General features: G+C 37.1%; 2 protein-coding genes and 1 long non-coding RNA gene across 3 annotated transcripts; 2 read left to right on the forward strand and 1 right to left on the reverse strand.

Moving 5' to 3' along the window:
* Positions 1 to 8,085: 8,085 nt before the first annotated feature.
* LOC104119322 (histone H2A.1) lies at positions 8,086 to 8,935 on the forward strand. The gene is made up of 2 exons (XM_009630801.4): positions 8,086 to 8,438; positions 8,538 to 8,935. Exons 1-2 carry the CDS (start codon positions 8,226 to 8,228, stop codon positions 8,772 to 8,774), a joined length of 450 nt encoding a protein of 149 aa, XP_009629096.1. The 5' UTR covers positions 8,086 to 8,225; the 3' UTR covers positions 8,775 to 8,935.
* A 626-nt stretch (positions 8,936 to 9,561) lies between these two features.
* On the forward strand, positions 9,562 to 13,428 carry LOC117273213 (uncharacterized). Its single transcript, XR_011409425.1, has 2 exons — positions 9,562 to 12,692; positions 12,939 to 13,428. It is a non-coding gene; the product is annotated as an uncharacterized lncRNA (long non-coding RNA).
* Positions 13,429 to 14,685: 1,257 nt separating this feature from the next.
* Positions 14,686 to 20,698, reverse strand: LOC104119323 (autophagy-related protein 18a). Its single transcript, XM_009630802.4, has 4 exons — positions 19,588 to 20,698; positions 18,544 to 18,751; positions 15,186 to 15,312; positions 14,686 to 15,041 (listed from the first exon to the last, which is right to left on the reverse strand). The coding sequence occupies exons 1-4, from the start codon at positions 20,515 to 20,517 to the stop codon at positions 14,951 to 14,953; spliced, it is 1,356 nt and encodes a 451-aa protein (XP_009629097.1). The 5' UTR covers positions 20,518 to 20,698; the 3' UTR covers positions 14,686 to 14,950.
* Between the last annotated feature and the right edge of the window lie 1,212 nt (positions 20,699 to 21,910).

Below are 21,910 nucleotides of genomic sequence, written 5' to 3' on the forward strand. Positions count from 1 at the left end.
TTTTTTCTTTCTCTTCAACTTTCGTTGTTGTTGTTGCTGCTGGTTTGACCATGCCATCTTCTTATTCTTATTCTTTATTTTGTTCTTTCCCTCTTCATCTTATTTTTCATTTTTTTTTTCTTCTAGATGTTTGAAACATTTCCCGGGATGTTTGAAACATCCATCGGTATTTTTCTTCTGCTTCCTTCTTTTTTTTAGTGTTGTTCTTATTGATCTTTTTTTTTCACAAGTATTTCAAACGTCCTCACAGATGTGTGCAGCTGTTTGAAACATCTCAATAGATGTTTGAAATATTTCTCTAGATATTTGAAACATCTTTACTAAATGTTTGAGGATTATGAGTGACAGGGGATAGAGATGAGCGTTGCGAGATGGAAGAACAAGAGGAGGAAGATGAGTGGCAGGAGGAGGGGGAGGAGGGGGGAGGGGGGCTTTTTTGAAAATAAGAAAACTTTGTGAATTTTAAAAATAATGTCATTTATCCTAATCATAAAAGTGTCTCTTCTACCCCATTCTTAACACGTTTGTCTTAAAAAATGATATAAGTTTTGAAGTGTGTTGAAAATTTAATTGCGTGCAGATATTAGATATTGATGTTGTTGTACTCGACGAGAGCTGAAATTGAAGACGTACCTGCGTTCCGGTTGTAGCTGCCTCTTGTTCTTGGTAGCCTTAGATTCATAAAACTTTGTTTATGAATTTTTCAAACAGATGATGTATTTACTTCATACCAACTTTGTAAAATCTATTCTTAGAAGCTCATGATTTGTACTACCAGTCTTTGGGAAATGTATCGGATTTAGATATTTCTTTACTTGATTGCTTTATTAATTGATATTGGAATTGGTTAATAATTAATTGGCTTACCTGGTGGGTTGGGTTAGGTGCTATCACGACTAGTTGAATTTTGGGTCATGCAGATTGCTCCCCCGTCACTAACTTTGTCCTAAAATTACCAAATGGCTTATTATTATGTTGCCATTTGGTATACTATAGTGTCTTTGCCTCTCCTATTACATATAGAAGATAAATGAAAAATAGTGATTATCTTCTCAAATGTGCGTGAAAAAGATGATTACATAATACTTAGTTACAACTTGTTTGGATGGTTGTTACCTTATCATACTAGACTTTTCTTCTATTTTATTTTCGATATAAAGTTTTGATTTTTATATTTTTTTACTATGTTGTTTGTAATTATTTCAAATTCAAATTAGACTTTTTTCTATATTAAATTCAAAAAGAGTAACTAACTATTAATAATAAATAATGCATTAAAAAAATAATTATTACCCAATCTAACTAATTTTGTCTTAAAATTATCATGTGGCTTATTATCATGTTGGCACTTGGCATAATGTGGTGTCTTTGCCTCTCCTATTATATATAGAAGATTGTTACTTTAAGGGGTCGTTTGGATGGGTGCATAAGAATAGTGCTGAATAAAGTATATTAATAATGCAGGGATTAGTAATGCATCGTTAGTAATACAAGCATTAGTTATGCAGAGATTATTTCTTATTTATTGTTTGATACGGTGTATTAAAAATTAAAATGTATTTCATCCTTTTTAAGAAAATTAGTTGTTTACGAAAATGCCCTCCATATTCTTTAGCTTTAAGGGACTTTAAAGATAATTCTGTCTTTAACAATGCTAATGCATGCATGCATTAATAGCCTTGGTATTGCTAATACCAAGGGTTGTTATGCATTAGTTATACATAGGATAATACCAAATATGTTGTATAACTAATACTTGCATTAGTAATACATATGTTAAAAAAGTGTACCGCGCAAGGGATTAGTAATACCAAAAGCTAATGCACCCTACCAAACGACACCTAAATATAATATTTGTTTCGATTGTTACTTAAATGTTATTGTATCGTATCGTTAAAACGAAAAATCTCACTTTATGGAACGAACGATTTGGTATGGTCGCAACGGTACCTTATTTTTTTCTCTTATCTCACCGTTTCTTATTATAAAATAATACTATGTTATCTTTTAACCTACCTTTTTATATAATAATTTTATCACGTACCTTACTTTTTATACATATAATATTGTAAGTTTATTCTTCATATTTGTTGGTGCATGACATCATGAAATGACGACAAATAATACAATATATTCAAACATTATATACATCAAAACGATACAGTATAATACAATACAATATTGTACGATACATTATGAAACGATACATAACAACCATCCAAACAAGCTATTAGATTTATAATACATATACTTTTGATCTAACGTGTATAGTTGTTAATAATTATCAAATAAATTATTGGGAAAAATTGCACGTAAATGATTTCGGAGTATTTTTGAAAAATAGAGCTTAAAAGTAATAATAATAATAATAATAACAACAACAACAATATTAAATAGAGCGGTCCAAATAAGCTAGTCGATCTTAACCTAGCCCAGGCCTCAAAAACCATGAAATTTAATAGGCTGGGACGGGCCGACTTCATTTTCGAATGACCTTAAAATAGCGAGCCCAACCCATCTCTAAGTGAGTCGTGGGCTAGCCTTTCATCTTTTTCAATTTATTTATTTTTTTGTAAGAACTTTTCTCAATCTAAATTCGAACCTAACATTTTACAAAAATTATTAGCATTTCTAACATATGATGATGTATAAGTAAGCAAAACTTGTAAAAGTATAATTTTTTAAGACATATCAATATTACATGAAACTTTATAGTATTCACGAAAGTCGACGTCGTTTGCAAATAAAGGGGTTTAGCCATTAATAAAACATGTTGTCATTTAAATTAAAAAGAAAAATGCACTACACGAGAAGAAATCTTAACTCAAACCATTGGCATATGTAAATCAAGATACACCTATCTAACGGTCGCATACATATAGAATATGATTACCAAAAAAATAAAGAAAAAATACATAGCATGCATCATGTACTTGTCCCGAAAAATTAGTTTTACACTTAACTTTTGTGGACGTCCCAGTACCTCTCTATACTTGTCCGAAATAAATTTAATACCTACCCAAAAGCTGATGTGACAAAATAAATTTTTAAAAAAGGCGCGTATTATTATAATTATGTTATAAAATAAAAGCAATTTAGTAAAACATGAATAAGACATGTTGTTATGAAATAAAAGCAATTTAGTAAAACATGAACAAGAAATAGAGATAGAGAAAAGGAAGAGATTTTCTTCTTCAATTGTGTGTATTTTCTTATCTATTACAAGGCCTTTATATAGGCATGAAAAGTGAAGAAAAATATGTCATTAATTATGTCATTAAGCATAGAAATATGTCATTGAATATGTCATTAAGCATTTGAGAAGATCATGGAGGAAGAGTAGACATCTACCATAATTTGATTTTTCTTATAACACCCCCCCTTGGATGTCCATAGATAATGTGCCTCGTTAAAACCTTGTTAGGAAAAAACCCTATGGAAAAAAAATTCTAGGGAAGGAAAAAGAGTACACATGTTTAGAAATACGTCTTTTGGTTGTCTCATTAAAAACCTTGCAAGGAAAACCCAGTGGGACAAAAACTTGTAAGGGAAAGAGAGTACAACGCGTATTAACTCCCCCTGATGAGAGCATCAATTCATATCCTTGAGCCTTCACATCCCAATCCTATACACTAGTTTCTTGAAGGTTGACGTCGGTAGAGATTTGGTGAACAGATCAGCCATTTTATCACTTGAACGGATCTGTTGCACATTGATATCACCATTCGTTTGAAGATCATGTGTGAAAAATAACTTTGGTGAAATTTGCTTTGTCCTATCCCCTTTATGAATCCTCCCTTCAATTGGGTTATGCATGCTGCATTATCTTCATACAAAATTGTGGGTAGTTTGTCACACTTCAAACCATACTTGTCTCGAATAAGATGTAGTATAGACCTCAACCATACACATTCTCGACTTGCTTCATGAATAGCAATTATCTCAGCATGATTAAATGAAGTAGCCACGATTGATTGCTTAGTCGATCGCCAAAATATGACAGTGTCTCCATATGTAAACACATAGCCTGTTTGAGATCGAGCATTGTGTGGGTCATATAAATACCCAGCATCAGCATAACCAACAAGATCGGGACTGCAATCATTGCCATAAAATAATCCCATATCGGTAGTCTATTTTAGATACCGCAATATGTGTTTGATTCCATTCCAATGTCTCCTTGTAGGAGCAGAGCTATATCTTGTTAAGACATTAACTAAAAACGTTATGTCAGACCTTGTAATGTTAGAAAGATACATTAGTGCACCAATTACACTAAGATATGGTACTTCGGGACCAGGAAGCTCTTCATTATTTTCATGAGGTCGGAATGGATGTGCTCTATCCATATATAATCGCTTTAAAATTATTTTAGTGTATGTTGATTGATGGACAAAAAATTCATCTTTCATATACTCAATTTATAGACCAAGACAAAATTTTGTTTTTCCAAGATCTTTCATTTCAAATTCTTTCTTTAAATAGTCTACTGCTTTAGGAAGCTCTCCAGGAGTTCCAATGATATCTAAATCATCAACATACACGGTGATTATAACAAATTTAGACTCAGATCTTTTTATAAAGATACAAGGACAAATTGAATCATTCTTGTACCCTTCTTTTAATAGGTACTCACTCAGGCCATTATACCATACGTGCCCTGATTGTTTCAATCTATATAAGGATTTTTGAAGCTTAATTTAATAAATTTCTTGGAAACCTTAATATGCTTCAGAACAATTTAAATCCTTCAATGATTTCCATTATACGTATATCACGTTTTTCTTGTATTGCCATATTAAAACCTGAAATGGCGATATCCACCACAAGAAAACATGTCTCTATATAATCAATGCCAGGATATTTACAAATTTTCTTCTTTATGTTTATTGACTTGACCTTTTTTTTTCGCACAATAACATATTTATACCTCCACTGGTTTTATACTTTCAGATGTTGGGACTATCCGTAGTGTTCATCCAGTGTTCATTTATACCTAGTCTATCAGGTGTTCATCTAGTGTTCCATGTATTTATGCTTCGAAAGTATGTTAGGGATCCGTCTCATATTTTGGATTTCAGTACAGTTCAGTTGGACGGTAACTTGACTTATGATGTGGAGTAGGTGGCTATTTTAGACCGGCAAGTTCGAAAGCTGAGGTCAAAGAACATAGCATCAGTGAAGGTACGGTGGAGAGGCCAGCCAGTCGAAAAAGCTACTTGGGAGATTGAACGGGAGATGCAAAGAAAATATCCACACCTATTTGAGACTCCAGGTATGATTCTAAACCCGTTCGAGGACAAACGTTTGTTTAAGAGGGAAAAAATATAACGACCCGGCCGATCATTTTGAGTATTATAACCTGTTCATCCATTTACTGCTCAATTTATGCTTTACAGTTATTTTGTGACTTACCATGTTAGTTGGTTCGGTTCTGGAAGAAATTCGGAGTGAAATGAGACACTTAGTCTCATAATTAAAAACTTAAGTTGGAAAAATTGATTGGATATTTATTTATGTGTAAACGACATCAGGATCTAATTCTGATGATTCTAATAGCTCCGTATAGTAATTTTGGACTTAGGATCGTGTCCGAAAAATTATTTGGAGGTCGGTAGAGGAATTAGGCTTGAATGGGGAAAATTAAATTTCTCGGGAAGTTTAACCGGGGTCGGAATTCGATTCTAAAAATTGAAAAACCTCTGTTATGTCATTTATGACTTGTGTGCAAAATTTGAGGTCAATCGGACGTGATTTGGTAGGTTCCGACGTCGTTTGTAGAAATTAAAAGTTTCAAAGTTCATTAGGCTTGAATCTATGTCTAATTCGTGTTTTTAGTATTCTTGGATGTGAATTGAAGACTCGACTAAGTTTGTATGATATTTTTGGACTTGTTGGTATATTTGGTTGGGGTCACGAGGGGCTCTGGCTTGTTTCAGATGGTATTCGGATTATTTTCCTTTATTTTGGCACTGTTGGTAGTTGCTGTTTGCTGGTGTTTCAGACCTTCTTCGCGATCGCGAAGATTGGGACGCGATCGCGTAGGCTTAGCTGAGGCAATATTAATTTTGTTCTTCGCGATCGCATGAGGTCAACCGCGATCGCATAGGTTGGGCCAGTCTGTACTATGCGAACGCGTGGAAGAGGCCGCGATCGCGTAGGGGAAACTTGAGAGGAAGCCGAGCCACACGTTTGCTCTATGCGATCGCTTGAAGAGGGATGCGACCGCGTAGAGCTGGAATCTTATGTATCACGATCGCGTGTGATTATTCGCGATTGTGTATGGTTAAACCTGGGCAGTGAAAAACTGTTCTTCGCGATCGCGTGTGATTGTTCGCAGTCGCGTAGAGCAAATGACTGGGCAGAGAGACAGAGAGTTTAAGTTATGAAGATTTCCATTCTTGACAGATTGGAGCTCGGGAAGAGGCGATTTTTGGGAGATTTTAAGAAGAAACAACGGAGTAAGTATTTTTAACTCAATATTGATTAAATTACCCGAATGCATGGTTGTTTTTATCATTTGTTTGGTGAATCAAGTTGGAAAATTTAGAAAACCCTCTTGGTTTAAATTGAAGATTTGAGGGTCGAGTTGAGGTCGGATTTTGGTAAAATTGGTATGGTTAGACTCGTGGTTGAATGAGCTTTCGAATTTTGTAACTTTTGCCTGATTCCGAAACGTGGGCCCCACGGGCGATTTTTGAGCTAAATTTCTGATTTTGTTGGAAAATTAGTATTTTCTCATGAAATTAATTCCAATAAATTTTATTGACCGAATCAAATTATTTGTGGCTAGATTCGAGACATTTGGAGACCAATTCATGAGGAAAGACATTGCAGAATAAAGAATTACACGGCTTTGAGGTAAGTAACAATTATAAATCTGGTCGTGATGGTATGGAACCCCGGATTTTTGTTATCATGTGATTACTTTGGAGGTGACGCATATGCTAGGTGACGGGCGGTTTGGATATTTCGGATTTTCGGTTTTGAGCCTATAAGCTTAGATGTTTCTTCTTCCTATAAAAATGAGCACCCAAATAAAGTATTCATGTTAAATTACATAAGAAGTTTCTCATTCTCACTGCAATCATCCAAATAAAGTACTATTCAAGTAGTGAAATCATTATCAAGAAAATACAACAAAGACATTAATAAGTCAATAAAAAATAGCAATAGGAAAACTATGTCCAAATACAACGTATTCTGACAGTAACTTAATAATTAGTATTGAATATATGAATTAATGTCTAATGGACAGGGTATTGGACTTATTACTATTTGCCTATGAATAATAGACTAAATACAAACTACAAATTACAAAGTATAAATTTTTTGAATTTTCGGATATCAATAAATATGAAATACCAAATATAATATCCAATTCGAAATTTAAAAATTAAATCCAAAATTTAATCCGTAATCCGGGAATCTAAACCAAAAATTCAAAAAATCGGATTTCAATTTGGGGTTCGGGTTTGCCCGAATTATGCCCATAACCCTAGGTGCAAATCTTTTTTTGACGAGATGGATCGTGATTATTCATCAGAAAAACTTATGTAACAATTAGGATTTATTTGATTTTTTGTCTTAATTTAGGATTTGCTTAATCATTACCTATGTAATTCACACCTTTATTTATACAAAACAAAATGCTAACTTAAGATAGCAAAGTATTGGAGATATTCTAATATCTATGCTATATTTTGACAAAAAAAAAAGTACTACTGGAGATAGGTTTTTTACTAATAACCAGGAGCTAAGTATTTAAGCTAAGTACGAAATTGGTTGGATAAACAGGAATTAGGAATAACTATACCTCTAGATTTTCAATTGCCAAAAGAGTTAGCGCGAACCAGCAAAACGAAAAGCTCGCGCAAACAAATTTAGGAAAATTCAAATTTCCCGCTCGCGGTTTTGGCTGTCAGTAAGCAAATTCACCAAGCACAACTACGTGTCAGTACATCATTGGCTATTTATATTAGGCAAGGATCACCAATCCTGTCCTGTTTTTCTTAACCGTGAGATCACATTGTAAATAACAATCCGCTTCGTTAAATACACACTCCTCACGCGGATCGCCAGCGTGGCAATCTCATCTTATCCCTATATATAATTAAACTCCCCTTTTCCTTTTCTCACTCAACACTCAAGTCACAATCCAAAAGCTTAATTTTTTCCTGATTATTACTCTCTCCTCAAACTTTTCTCTCAGTTCAACCACAGCAATGGATGCAGCAACAACCAAGACAACCAAAGGTGCCGGAGGAAGGAAAGGAGGAGGCCCAAGAAAGAAGTCTGTAACCAAATCAGTCAAAGCTGGTCTTCAGTTTCCCGTTGGTCGTATTGCTCGTTTCCTGAAGAAGGGTCGTTATGCTCAGCGTGTTGGAACTGGTGCTCCAATTTACCTCGCTGCTGTTCTTGAATACCTTGCTGCTGAGGTACCCAATATTTTCTTCTTAGATCCGTAATTTTCTGTTGACTACTACACAGCTAGTGATGTTGTATTGACTTTTTGAATATCTTTTGTGTGGGTACAGGTGTTGGAGTTGGCTGGAAATGCTGCGAGAGATAACAAGAAGAGTAGGATTATTCCTAGGCACGTGCTTTTGGCAGTGAGGAATGATGAAGAGTTGGGGAAATTGCTGAGTGGAGTTACCATTGCAAGTGGAGGTGTTCTTCCAAACATTAACCCAGTTCTGTTGCCTAAGAAATCTTCTGCGTCCGAGGAGAAGGCATCTACACCCAAGGCCACCAAATCGCCAAAGAAGGCCTAGGACTATCTATTAGAACATATCTATGGGTTAAATATGGTGGACCCGTCTTTTGTCTAGTTTATTGGTACTACTTCTTGTAGTAGGACGTAGATTTTAGTTTTCTTATTTCGGTTTAATGTTGCTTGGAAATATAATAGAAGGTAACTCTTTTGGCGATTTAATATTGCTGCTTTCCCAAAAGTTTTGCTATTTGTTGGATTTCTCGTTTTTTTTCTTTTCCGTATCCATAATGTCATTGATATAATTGTGTAGACAACTTGAAATCGATTACCGTCGACTGAAACCACAGAAGGAAGAATCGGAGGGAAATCTTATAATAGAGTGCATTTGATGGAGAAACCATCACCAAAGCTTGTATTGGACCTTGCTCTGTGGGCCAGAAATTTGGGCCAGAGCACTAGGCCCAGAAACAAGAATTCTAATCAATGATTCATGAGCCTAAGTAGTTGAAGTTGGAGGAAAGCATCAAATTACGGTAGGATATTTTCAATTTGTGTTTTAGCCAAGGCTACCGCTTGATAAAGACTATTTTATTAGTGTAAATCTGCTATTGCTCTATTATTGTAGCAGTAGCTTAATTGGCCGAGTGGTTCAACTTTGATGAGTATTCAAGTTATCGAAAGCATCGACTAATTTTAGGTCCATATGTTTCTGTTCCACGTGACATTGCAGTGGACAGTGAAAGTTCAACTTCTTTGTGCAGTATTTCTTACCTTGGATCCATAGGTGTTTACAACTGCTACAATAGGTTTTCGTCTACTTCTTTTGGATTCTGGAGATGGTAAGAATCTAAACACTGTAGTTGTTTCAATATTGCCAATGCAGCAGCTGTTGTTTGTCTTGCCCTCCTGCTGTAGTTAATACTGTTGTTTTCAAGAAGTATGGTTGTGCTCATATAGTTGATTTTCAAGGTTTAAAATGTTCATCCAAAGGGAAGGTGACTGGTAGAGAAGCGTTAATTGGATCATCTTCTAGTACAAAGTATCATTTCCTGTCATTAGTTACACAAATCTGATTTTTGTCCTATTTAGCTTATATTACAGATATGCTGTTTAATAATTGCATTCACTTCCTTTTTCCATGTGGATTTGCCCTTTTATTTAGAATATTCTTTGAATAGTTTTGAAGTCTAAACATTGAGGAATAGTCTGCATCTGCTCTGATGTTTACTATAGCTTACTGCTTAAGATAGAAATAGTCTGAGATGATTGCCATCCAGACATAGTTGTTTCTCATTCTCTAGAAGTAAGCGTAGGTGTGAAGGGGGAGGCTGAATTGTTTGTATGCTGATTGTTTTTGTAGTGATTAGTATCTGATGATCAATTTGAAAAATGTTCATCTTCTTTTTTCCGAAGCCATGATCACGAGTCATTATGCTAAGGCAGCTTGTCCATAATAAGCTCTCTACTCATCTGCACTCAATTCACATGCTTGTCAGTATCTATGTTCTTCCACGTATAAATGGGGAAAATACATTTATGTAAGATTAATGTTACCATGAAAAATGGCCATGTACTTGAGGAGGCAGTGGTCAATACTGGTTTATAACCAGCTGCAAAACATTGCACTTGAAGCAAAGTTTCATCCTGGGATTGATTTGTCACTATAGGTTGGCCCCTATCCCTTCAAAATAGTTTTACAGCCAGCATTGCCTTCCGTCTCTTTTTTTACTGGAGTTCCTGATTGGTTCATAACTATTTGCATAGATTCTGTGTCATAGATCAAATGTGCATGGCCAATGAAAATGAACTGGAGAAACATGGACTACCCTGAGATCTAATATCTCCAGTTTGTTAACTGTTTGCAACTGCAAAGAAAAATCTTTCTTATCCTTTCTCACTATTTTCTTTTCCCAAATCCATACAGCTGTGTCGAACATAAAAGTAGCGATCTTGGTCTTGGAGGCATGCGGAGAGAGTATTGAGAGATGCTGTAAAGTGCATTATTCAGTAGTTTATTTTTTTCCTTCACAGCTATTTCTGGTTTTTCTTTTCCTGTTTGTTAGTGTTATTTTGTGTGGTTACTGAAATTGTGGCAAGTCATTTCTTGGTATTTCAAGGATTGCACAAGGAACGGCAGATTCTTTGGAGTCTTTACTACTTGGGGGAGTACCAGATGGATGGAAGTTTACCATCAGTAAGGTGTAATTTAGGCTGAGCTAAATGTCAAGGAGGAGAGTGCTGTTTTTTTATTCAGTCCAAGCACATCCCAGCTATTTCTTATGAAACCACAATTAAGCTACCGAGAGCACACATTATTCCTTGACGATAAACATTAGTGTGAGTGATATATCTGTTCCTTGATATTTATTCCTTCCCTTTCATTGCAGAAATTGTCGTTACAATATAGTAGCCTTCGTCATCCCATCATAACTAGCAACCTCCTAATCTGGTTTGCATCCCGAGACTGCTATCTTTTATGTTACCCTCTTCAGTCAGGAAATCAGATTACACATGTGGTAAGCTGTGATGGTCAATCACTGCATACTTAAGACCATCAAACAGATAATAATACTATATACAACCATCTTGTTGTTTGCCTATGCCCTGTAGAATCATAGTGCCATGTGTTGTTGATTTTATCCCTCTTGTTTGTGAATCCGGAGATTCTGCTGGAGATTTTGTGGATCGGAATATCTGTACATGGTTTTCTGCTTGGAATTCTTTTGTCTTATTGGCAGAAGACAGTCCTAACTTGGAAGCTGGTATTCAGAATTTGAAGCTCGGCTGCGTCCTCAGGAGCAATTAGGTTCCAAAGATACATTATTTGCATCTGTATCTAATTGAAACTAACTTATGCGTCTGGTCTAATGCCTAATGAGCAACTACATGAGCCGCACTTCTCTTTCAAGTTTGCATATGAGTAACTAATGTAACTCCAGCTGCAAACGACTTAGTGCTATTGGTTCAATCATGATATTTCCTGCATGTCTAAGCGATTGATACTAAGTAGTGGCGGTTTTGATACTCTGATTCTGCTGCAAATCATTGATATAATGGTGACAACATTGAAAAGCCATTACAAGTTTTGATGATAACTGATAAGAGCCAATTATCACGCTGCACCTTGACTGTGATTCCAGAGGAGGCTAATCCTGATATGACCATTATGTATCCTTTCACTTTACAAAAAACAGGCTTGCTTTCCCCCCCAAAATGACGTTAATTGCTACACTGTTTTAAGACATCAAAGGAGAAATCTCCTAGAGAAGAGTAGTAGTGTGCATGTTCTGTATCTATACAATGTATATATGTTTTGATTGCAGACAGGCACTTGTTTTACTATGCTCATGATGCATCTAAATACCAATCTTGCAAGGGATCAAGTTGAATTAGTTGGCCTACACTTAAATCATCTACTTAGTTACTACTATTTAGTGGTAATAAATCTATTAACGGTAGTTAGTTAAAGTGAAATAAATCGTATAAATAGTGCCATGCAATACAATATTGAACATGAATGAAGTATTTTTCTCTCTTATTTCTATTCCTATTCTTTTTCACCGTCTCTTTCCTTTCTCACATTAGAGCTAATGTTTGAGTTCTTTTCTGGACTCCTAGCTTAGTTGTAGACTCTACTCGAGCGCTCTTGAGTTCCTGTGGAGTAATCTTGCTCCTATGATTCAACAATGAAAGAGAGAAAAGATTTCTTGCATACAGTGCTTGAAAAGGTCTCTCATATCAATGCCATGTATAATGGAATGGACAGGATTTTGAAGGAATTTGCTCGAGCGTTGCATCTGTCCAATCAATGATATGAGAAGTTGTCGACAGTTCCGCTCCCTCCTATTCACAAGGCAACTGCTGGTTCACATTTCCAAGCAAAGTTCCATTCATGTCGAGGCAGTCAAAGCTGTCTAACATTGAAGAAATTCCTGGAAGTGACAATGGTGAACAATGCCATTCAACAGAAATCGAGGTAACCATGTCAAGCACTAGTTCCTCTTCGGCAACAATTTTAGATAAAAAAATTGATCCATTGTCATCATCAACGTTGAAGACAATGAACAGATGCTGCAATGTGTCAGACTTTGTTCTTTTCATGTCTTCAATTTATTTCTTCATCTACAAACAACATCACTAACTCACCTCTTCCTCAATACTTTGATGAGCAATCAAAATGCATGAAGAGGAACGCGACTCATAAGGTGTTTGATAATGACAGGGAGATTCTTTAGACAGTGACTCCAATCGAAGGAACAGTGAATTTGAAACTCTTGAAGACATGCATCTTGAGGCACTTTTCATGGAAATATAAGTGAAGCACTTCAACTTGAAGCTTTAGAAGATCTTGTGAGTTTTCTTTAGAAATGTAGAAGATTGATGCCTTGGAAGACCCATCTCTTGTTGCACCCTGTGGAAATTGAGTATGATGTAAATGCAAACAATGTTATGATACTTTAGACCGAAATCAGAGACATGGAAACGCTTCAAATTGGTGACATGACGGTTCTTGCTAGAGCCAAATTGGTGTTGTATTTACGTGGATTATTGCATGTTAGTTATCTGTGTAAACCAAACATTGTGATCTTCCCATTTAGAATATTGATCAGTGAAGAGGGAAATTAGAGTGTTGTATACTAACTTACTTATGGAGATATTCCATCCTTCGCATATGTTATGAGGAGTAAGGAAGCAAATATTATTTTATGGGATCTTTGGATATAGCTTGTGATAGGAGACCACCATTTGAGCTATTAATCTCCTCTTTATGATCAACTCCAATTGTTTGGAGTCTCTTCAAGTCTTGCTATTGCTATTGCTATTGCTATTCCTCTTCTTCCTTTTCTTCCCTCATCTATTTCCTTCCGCCGTTAGAGCTAAGACTTTGAGTTATTCCACGAACTACTAGTTTAGTTACAGCCTGTACTGGAGCTCTCTTGTGTTCCTGAATTGCGTAGCAGTACAATAGTACAGTGTCCGTTGGTTCAAAATGCACAATTCAAGGGACGCCATTTGGTTGTTCTTTTAATGCAAAGAGTGCTCTATGCTATTGGAGGGGGAGCCTTGGCGTAACTGGTAAAATTGGTGCCATGTGACCTGGAGATCACATGTTTAAGCCGTGGAAACAGCCTCTTGTAGAAATGCAGGGTAAGACTGCGTACAATAGACCCTTGTGGTCCGGCCCTTCCCCGGACCCCGCGCATAGCGGAAGCTTAGTGCACCGGGCTGTCCTTAGTGCTCTATGCTATTGACGAAGTTACTAAAACTCAGTAAGACTGTATGTATTGCCTTTCTCCGAGAGAGGACTGGAAAATTTTAAGGTTAGCCATGGTTGAGATGCTCAACTAAAACGAAAACTAGTTGGACTTGCAGTCACTATATAATCAACGGGGTTTAAGCAGCGACCTGTTTCATTCCTTGATGGTTGCTTGCTTAGCCGTGTTATTGGCACTTTAGTTGCCATTTGTGGTTTCTAAATATTAGCTACCATATTACTTTATGTTAAATTTGGTATTGAATAACTGTATGTATTCGCATTACCTAGATAAGAATATGTTTTAAGACATAAATTTAATTGTTTGTTTAACATCCATTTCACTTGGTCTTCAACTGTTTCCAACAATATTTCTAGTATTTAATTTTATAATTTTAAGAAGAGTACCCATTAAATATGTGATAGACAATACCAATGTTCACACTGAGAAACTTTAGGGGTCATTTGGTATAATATTAGATATCCTATGTGGTGGGATATCCCACCTTATGTATGGGATAGCTAATCCCACCATTTTAGTATAAAAGATATCCCGAGATTAGCTAATACCCCAAACCAAATATGGGATAAAGTTAATCCCAAACTTTATCCCAGGAATGTACCAAACGACCCCTAGTTATTCATATATGCTCTGGTCATAGCTCCTTCAGAGACGAATAAACATTGGGCGCCAGATGAATAGCTAAGTAGATACTTCAGTAACGAGATGACAGATTTGCCCATAACAATATTGTTATCTGGCACTATGCACAGCAGCAATCTATGTACAGCCAGAAGGTTGTTACAAAAGCCGACCCATTCTTATCCTCTTATATATTTACATTTTTTGGATATGTATGCATATTCACAGTCACTACAAGTGTCCCCCTCTGAATTTATAACAGATACAGTAACAACAAAAGCGACACAGGAAGGGTAGCAAAGAGAACTGTAGTATGCACCCAACTAGATTTCCCAAGTTAGAAGTTCTCCTCTGGCTTTAAGAAACTGTGATGTTCCAACAGGGTCATCTCCCCACCAGCTGCTGCATCAAACTCGCATCGGTAGAAACTGCATTTCCAATTCATCAAAGCATTAATAGTTGAACTTACAAAAGATGCAATCCACTTGTCGCAAAAGTTGGGACAAAGTAAAAAGAGAAATAGCAACACGGTCCCACCAGGATTCTTCCTGGAAGTACACTAATAACCTTACCTGCCATCCATGCCAAGAATCACAACAGTATTCTTTTGGTGGCCAAAGGCCACAATGTGCTGCAGACCTTCTTGCAAGCGGAACTGCGCCACAGACCACTCAGAGCTGAAATACTTTGGCAGCACACCTGTACGGCAAAACACCACAAAGGTGTCTGTCAATAAGCTTAGAATATGGAGTTATTGACAAAACTCTTCAACTAATTCTTCTGGAATGTATCCAAAAATTGTCTGCCCTGATTCTATTGGCAACAAAATTACAGAAACCTAAAGACTTGTTCAGACTGTTTGACAGACACCTATGGTTAGTGTCATCTACAAAATGAACCGGAAAAGGATTGCTATTGCAAGAACCTCCTTCAAGAATCTGAACCATAAGATGGCAGTAACATATCATTCAAAATTAACTGCAGTCTTCACCACAGGAGTTAAAGTCCTTCGAACTAGGAAAGATGTGTATTCTATTCGCTACCCTAGAATATACATCTGTTTTTTTGTTTTATCTCACAAGAAAAGAAAGATGTGTATTCTAGTGAATTTCAAATCCTAAACAAGGTATAACCCCGGTGTCTATATCAGACAACCAATTCGGGTTCATTCCGGGTCGTTCGACTACGGAAGCTATCCACCTTATCAGGAGGTTGGTGGAACAATACAAGGATAGGGAGAAGGATTTGCACATGGTGTTTATTGACCTTGAGAAAGCGTATGACAAGGTCCCTAGGGAGGTGCTTTGGAAATGCCTGGAGGTGAAAGGTGTGCCGGTAGCTTACATTAGGGTGATAAAAGACATGTATGATGGAGCTAAGACTCGGGTTAGGACTGTGGGTGGTGACTCGGAGCATTTTCCGGTTGTTATTGGGTTGCACCAAGGATCTACGCTCAACCCGTTCTTATTTGCCCTGGCGATGAGACACGAGACAGCGTTAACGAGAGATTTGGATGTTTGGAAACAGCCCTTGAGTCTAAATGTTTCAAGTTGAGTAGGACTAACACAGAATATCTGGAGTACAAGTTCAACGACGTGACGGGGGAAGCAGATTTGGACGTGAGGCTTGACTCATAAGTCATCTCCAAGAGAGGAAGTTTCAAGTACCTTGGATCAATTATCCAGGGGGATGGGGAGATAGACGAGGATGTCACGCATCGTATAGGGGTGGGGTGGATGAAATGGAGGTTAACGTCTGGAGTACTGTGTGACAAGAATGTACCACCGAAACTTGAGGAAAAGTTCTATAGAGCAATGGTTAGACCGGCCATGTTATATAGGGCTGACTGATGGCCAGTCAAGAATTCCATGGTGAAATTTAGCAAGTTGCCGAAAACCGGCACCACCTACCCGAGCAAGAGTTGTGCTCACCGGGTAAATCCGGAGAAGGGGAACTTCAACTAAGAAAGAATAAGAATAAGTCCCCGCTCGTCCGAGCTTTTGCAGGTCGAAGCAAATGCTTAGATAAGAAGAAGTCAGAGCAAAAGTCAAAACAAGAAGGACAAAGAAGTCTCTTCCACTCCCCTAGAGGTTGAGGAGAACCTTTCTCTAGCCAAGAATACCATTATTGATCGAATATGAAAGTAGCAGAGAAGCGGATGCTAAGATGGATGTGTGGGCACACCAGGCTGGATAAGATTAGGAATGAAGATATTCGGAAGAAGGTGGGCGTGGCTCCCATAGACGACAAGATGCGGGAAGCGAGACTTAGATGGTTCGGGCATGTGCGGAGGAGAAGCCAAGATGCCCGGTTAGGAGGTGTGAGCAGTTGGCTTTAACGGGTATGAGATGAGGTAGAGGGTGGCCTAAGAAGTATTGGGGTGAGTTGATCAGGCAGGACATGACGCGACTTCAGATTTTCGAGAACATGACTCTTGATAGGAAAATGTGGAGGTCGAACATTAGGGTTGCTGGTCACGAAGGAGTCAAGCGTTTTTCTTCCTTCGTACCGGGGGTACGGCTAGTCTGTTAGGGTATTGTCTTGGATTATTGGTGGTGAAGGTTGTGTCCACACTATTTTTCCATTTTTTCATAGTAATGTGCCTATTACTAGTTGTTGTTATTGTTTTTCCATCTATTTTCTGTTTCCTATGATGCTTATATTATTTTTTTGATTTTTGTTGCTGTCACAGATTCTATTGTCTATTTTCGTCTTCTTGAGTCGAAGGTCTCTCGGGAACAACTTCTCGGGTAAGATCTGCGTACATTCTACCCTCCCCAGACCTCACTTGTGCCACTTGTGGGATTTTACTGGGTTGTTGTAAACAAGGTATAACCCATTGATCATAAAAGATAAGTAATGAGGAACTTCATTTCCTAGGCTCTAGTGGGCAAGTAGCTGGCTGATCACTAGGAGGTTGTAGGACATTTTCCAAAGATAGCGAAAGCTTCCGATGCCAACAGGGGAATTTTAAGCCCCGACCTGAAAAATGTTTCCATCCATATCATTCATATTTCTTTTATTTAGCTTTAACTACAATTTGAAGCCATCTATTCCTTCAATTTTACAGGAGAATATGCCATGAGATGCAGAGCAGAAAGATAATCAGTAACCAGAGCTGGACGAGTGATTCCACACATTGTTTCTGAAGAAAGATTCCAGGAAGCACCACTACACATACAGATTGCTCACTTTTATCCTATACATAATCTTAATTTAAGTGATCCGCTAACTTAAGAACTTAATTTTTTTTTTGATGAAGTAAGACACTTCCACTAAAAACTCAAAACTTTTTGAGAAGGAACACTTTTATTATTTATATAAGTCTGCAATACACCACCTCACATGCAACCTGATTCCTTCCTTGGGGCAATTACATGGAAATATTCTTGTTAAATGAGTGGCGGTAAGACTCAAACTCACCTCGACTTACACTCGGCTTACTCTAATACAACGTTGAATTGTGTGAACCACGTCATGTAAAAACTTGAGATGTTTGAAAGGAGTTACATAGGTCGAAAACAAATACTTTTAAGTTAAATGCGAAGTAGAGTCCTCCTCTTATACTTAAATGCAAAATTATATTCTCTTGATTTATGATCAAGATGTAACTGATATCACTGGTGCTGTCCTTACTCTAAGGAGCAAATGTTACCCTTTCTTCTCCATGCCAAAATTTAGAAAAGTTAGAATATCTTATCAGAGCTACACACATTCGTCGATGCATCATAAAGGCCTCCATGGAAGGATTTGATGCTCCTTTCTGAAAGAGTTTAACTGCATGTAGTCGATTATAACAAAAAGATGCACTTCATGGAGTTCTCTGAATAACTAAATTCGCATTTAATGCTATAAATAGCATGCACTTCCTCAGGAAGATTTGCATTTAAAGTCAAGTAACTACAGAGAAGAATATCACAGGCTCATTACCTCTAATGAAGGAGAGATGAGACACAGCTGATGGAGATGTAGCATTTGACTCAGATGCCCCTCTTGGCCTATCAACTCCTAAAGCTGCTGAATCAACCTTTAGATTGAACACATGGACAGTTCCTTTATCGCTGGAAACAGCTAGCCATTGTGCAGTTGAAGAAAAGGCAAGGCTATAGATTTCTGCTCTATCTGCGCCTCTCCTGACCTGTATTAAACGAAAAGAACATGCTTAAGATCAAAGACAAAAGTTCATATTCCATTTCCAAAGTGGCAGTTGTTAGCAATAACACACCAGACACGTTCATTGGAAATCAAATGGCATTCAGATCTTCAGTGAAGTAGTATCACAAGAAGGCATAGGCAATGCATGTAAAGATTATGCCTGATGCACAGTCTCAATTATTTGACATAGTTGTCAGTCCTTCAAAAGAGGAAGAGACAACAAGCATTGACAGGACAGACTAATATTTTGATGGTGTTTCATGTATGAATACTGTAACTAGCATCAACTTGGACATCGACCTTCATTTTATCCTTTTCATACTTTTTAGGGAGGCTGGTTATGAAGTTACCCCACATTTTTCTCAAGTACATGGAGGCAACTTGCATTGACATATATGAAGACGGAAACATCAATTCTCGGAAGGCCTTACAATGTCATGCAAATCATTTGGTTTTGCCAAAAACAATCAGCTATTAAGGCAAACTCATTCTCTAGAAAACTAGAAGATACATCATCTTTGCCATTTTATTCATGCATTAAATCCATATACAAATTATCACGTCACTTAAAAACTAACTTCTTAAAATAATATCAAGTTAAATCCACTTCATCTCTATCTTAGACTTCTATACCCAACCAAAAATTATCCAGATAAATTTTTTTTCTTAAAGAAGACATTTCCATGAAAAACACTTTTCTCTATACCCAACACACCCTGGATTACTTCATGCTCTACGGGGAATTTGGCGTCACCATGTTAACCATGTAAATAAAACAATTTAATAAAGTATGATAATTAATTCAGAGAAAGTGTATACCTCTTGGACCAAGGATCCATCTAAAGTATTGAACACTCTGACAAGAGTACCCTTACTGCTAGCAGTAGCGAGCAACCTCCCATCATTTGTGAGCGCAAAACACACAGTCCTCGAGTCATGTGCCATTATAAACTTGGTCCTCTTCGACGCGTAATGCTCCACTCTCACCTGACCCTTCTGCAGCCCCGGACAAACCAGAACCATCGATCCCGATACCTGTGACACCTCACACAAACCTTTAGGATTTGCCACCGTCTCAATCTGATGTAACAGCTTCAAATCCGCAAAGTTGTAAACAAATATCTTCTGGGCTAAAACAACCACAATTCTATCCCTTCTTAGCCTCACGGATTTCACCTCGGATCTAAACGACAGCTCGCCGATGCACCTGGATTGATGATCATCCCATATCATCACCTTGTTTAAGGGATATTGAGGTTCCGGGCCACCTCCAACCAACGCCAGAATATTGCACCGAAAAAGCATCTGAACAACACAAATTCCACCTCCGCCATTAGCATTACCGGCAAAATCGCGGCGGAAAATCTCGCGAAGCGGGTCGCAGTTGTAGATCCGGAACCCGCGATCGGTGCCCGCCGCAAAGCAACCGTGATCCTGGTTGAAGGAGAGGTAGAGGATATTCGGGGTAGAAGAATCAACGGGAAGAGAAATTGAAGTAGGATTAGGGTTAATATTCTGTACGGTAGTAGGAGTAGTAGCGGCGGCAGCAGGGGAGGTAACGGAGGTTTCAGCGCGGTGTTCAGCATCATCAGCTGTGGCGGCAGTGATGGCGGAGGAGATATCGGAGAGGTCAGAGAGAGAGGAACGATCATCGGATTCTAGAGCTTGAGGTGAATTTTCCGACATGTGAGGGGCAACGAAAGGGTTGGAATCGGGCCAAGGGGAGGAGGAAGGGAGGGTAGAGGTCATGGGGAAAGGGTGGAGAACGGTTGTAGATGGCGGAGGAATTGCGTGCTACGGTGGAGAGAGAGAGAGAGAGAGAGAGAGGGGATGAGAATGAAATGATTGCAAGTGTAAGGTAGAAGAGAAGTTACAGAAGGTTCCTTTTGCTTTAACTTGGGAGTTAAGAGACATTCTAGTGCTGCTCTTTTTGTTTTGTTTTACTTCTTCTACACTAGATTAGTAAGGTTCCTTTTCACTTTCATTTAGTACAGTATTTTCATATGTATATGTTTTTAACTTTGATTATATTTTAGTTTTAAGGTTTTCTACTTCTCTTTATCGGTATTTAAAAATTGACGAATTTATTGTTTGTGTGATTGGATTAAAATTATTATGATTATCATTAATGTTTAATATGTTATGGCGACTAAATCTAATAAAATATAATCCAATATACATCAACCATATTTTCATAACATTATACATTATTTTATTTACCTTTTCTGATATACTGTTATTTTAATCTGAATAATTATTAGATTTAACATTTTACTGATTTTTTAATTTTTTAAAGTTCAATTATATTATGATAATATGCAAGTCAAACATCCATATATATAATCTATCATTAATCTACCATTAATTTTAAAGAAGAATCGACAAACATTGAGCTTCTAGCATCTTGGGATCTTCGCGTGCTGCTATGGGCTGGGCCATTTGGTTTATCTTCTGAAGAATTGACACCGTATAAGATTAGTATAATTGGTATTTTTTAGTCCTTAAATTTAATTTAGTAGAAGCCCAAAATTTTTGGCATGGTATAGCCAAATTTAAAAAAACCTAATTCCCATTTATTTTCTCTTTATAACCTCCCTCTCCCCTTTCTCTATAACCTACTATCTTTTCTTTTCCCTCTTCCTTTCTCTCCTTATATTTCTTCTTCTATCTCTCCTCTTTCTCTCTCATGATTTAGTGAAAAGTATTACAAATTATGCAAAGAAATCAGTTGGATGAAAAGGTAAGGTTGATCTCACATCAGAAAAAATCAGAAATAAAAACTAAGAGAAAAAAAAGGAAAAAATAGAGTTCAACTTTGTTTTTCTCTCTCTCTCTCTCTCTCTCTCTCTCTCTCTCTCTCTCTCTTTGTTTGTTGGACTGAACGAGTGGGTGTGATTGAAATTGGTTAAAAAATCTAGACCAGGATATATACAAATTTTGAGCAAGATTATAAGTGATTTAGACCGGTTTCATTTAAAAAACCAGACCTAAAAATCCAACTGCAACATGTGTATATCATATTGTATATCTTGTACATCAGTGTATATCACACACATATTTTTATGGACGTCTATGTATATCACTTTGTATATCGTGTATATAACACAAATTTTTGATGGGCGCCTGTGTATATAATATTGTA

This window comes from Nicotiana tomentosiformis, chromosome 1 (genome assembly GCF_000390325.3).
Source record: "Nicotiana tomentosiformis chromosome 1, ASM39032v3, whole genome shotgun sequence".
Lineage (NCBI taxonomy): Eukaryota > Viridiplantae > Streptophyta > Magnoliopsida > Solanales > Solanaceae > Nicotiana > Nicotiana tomentosiformis.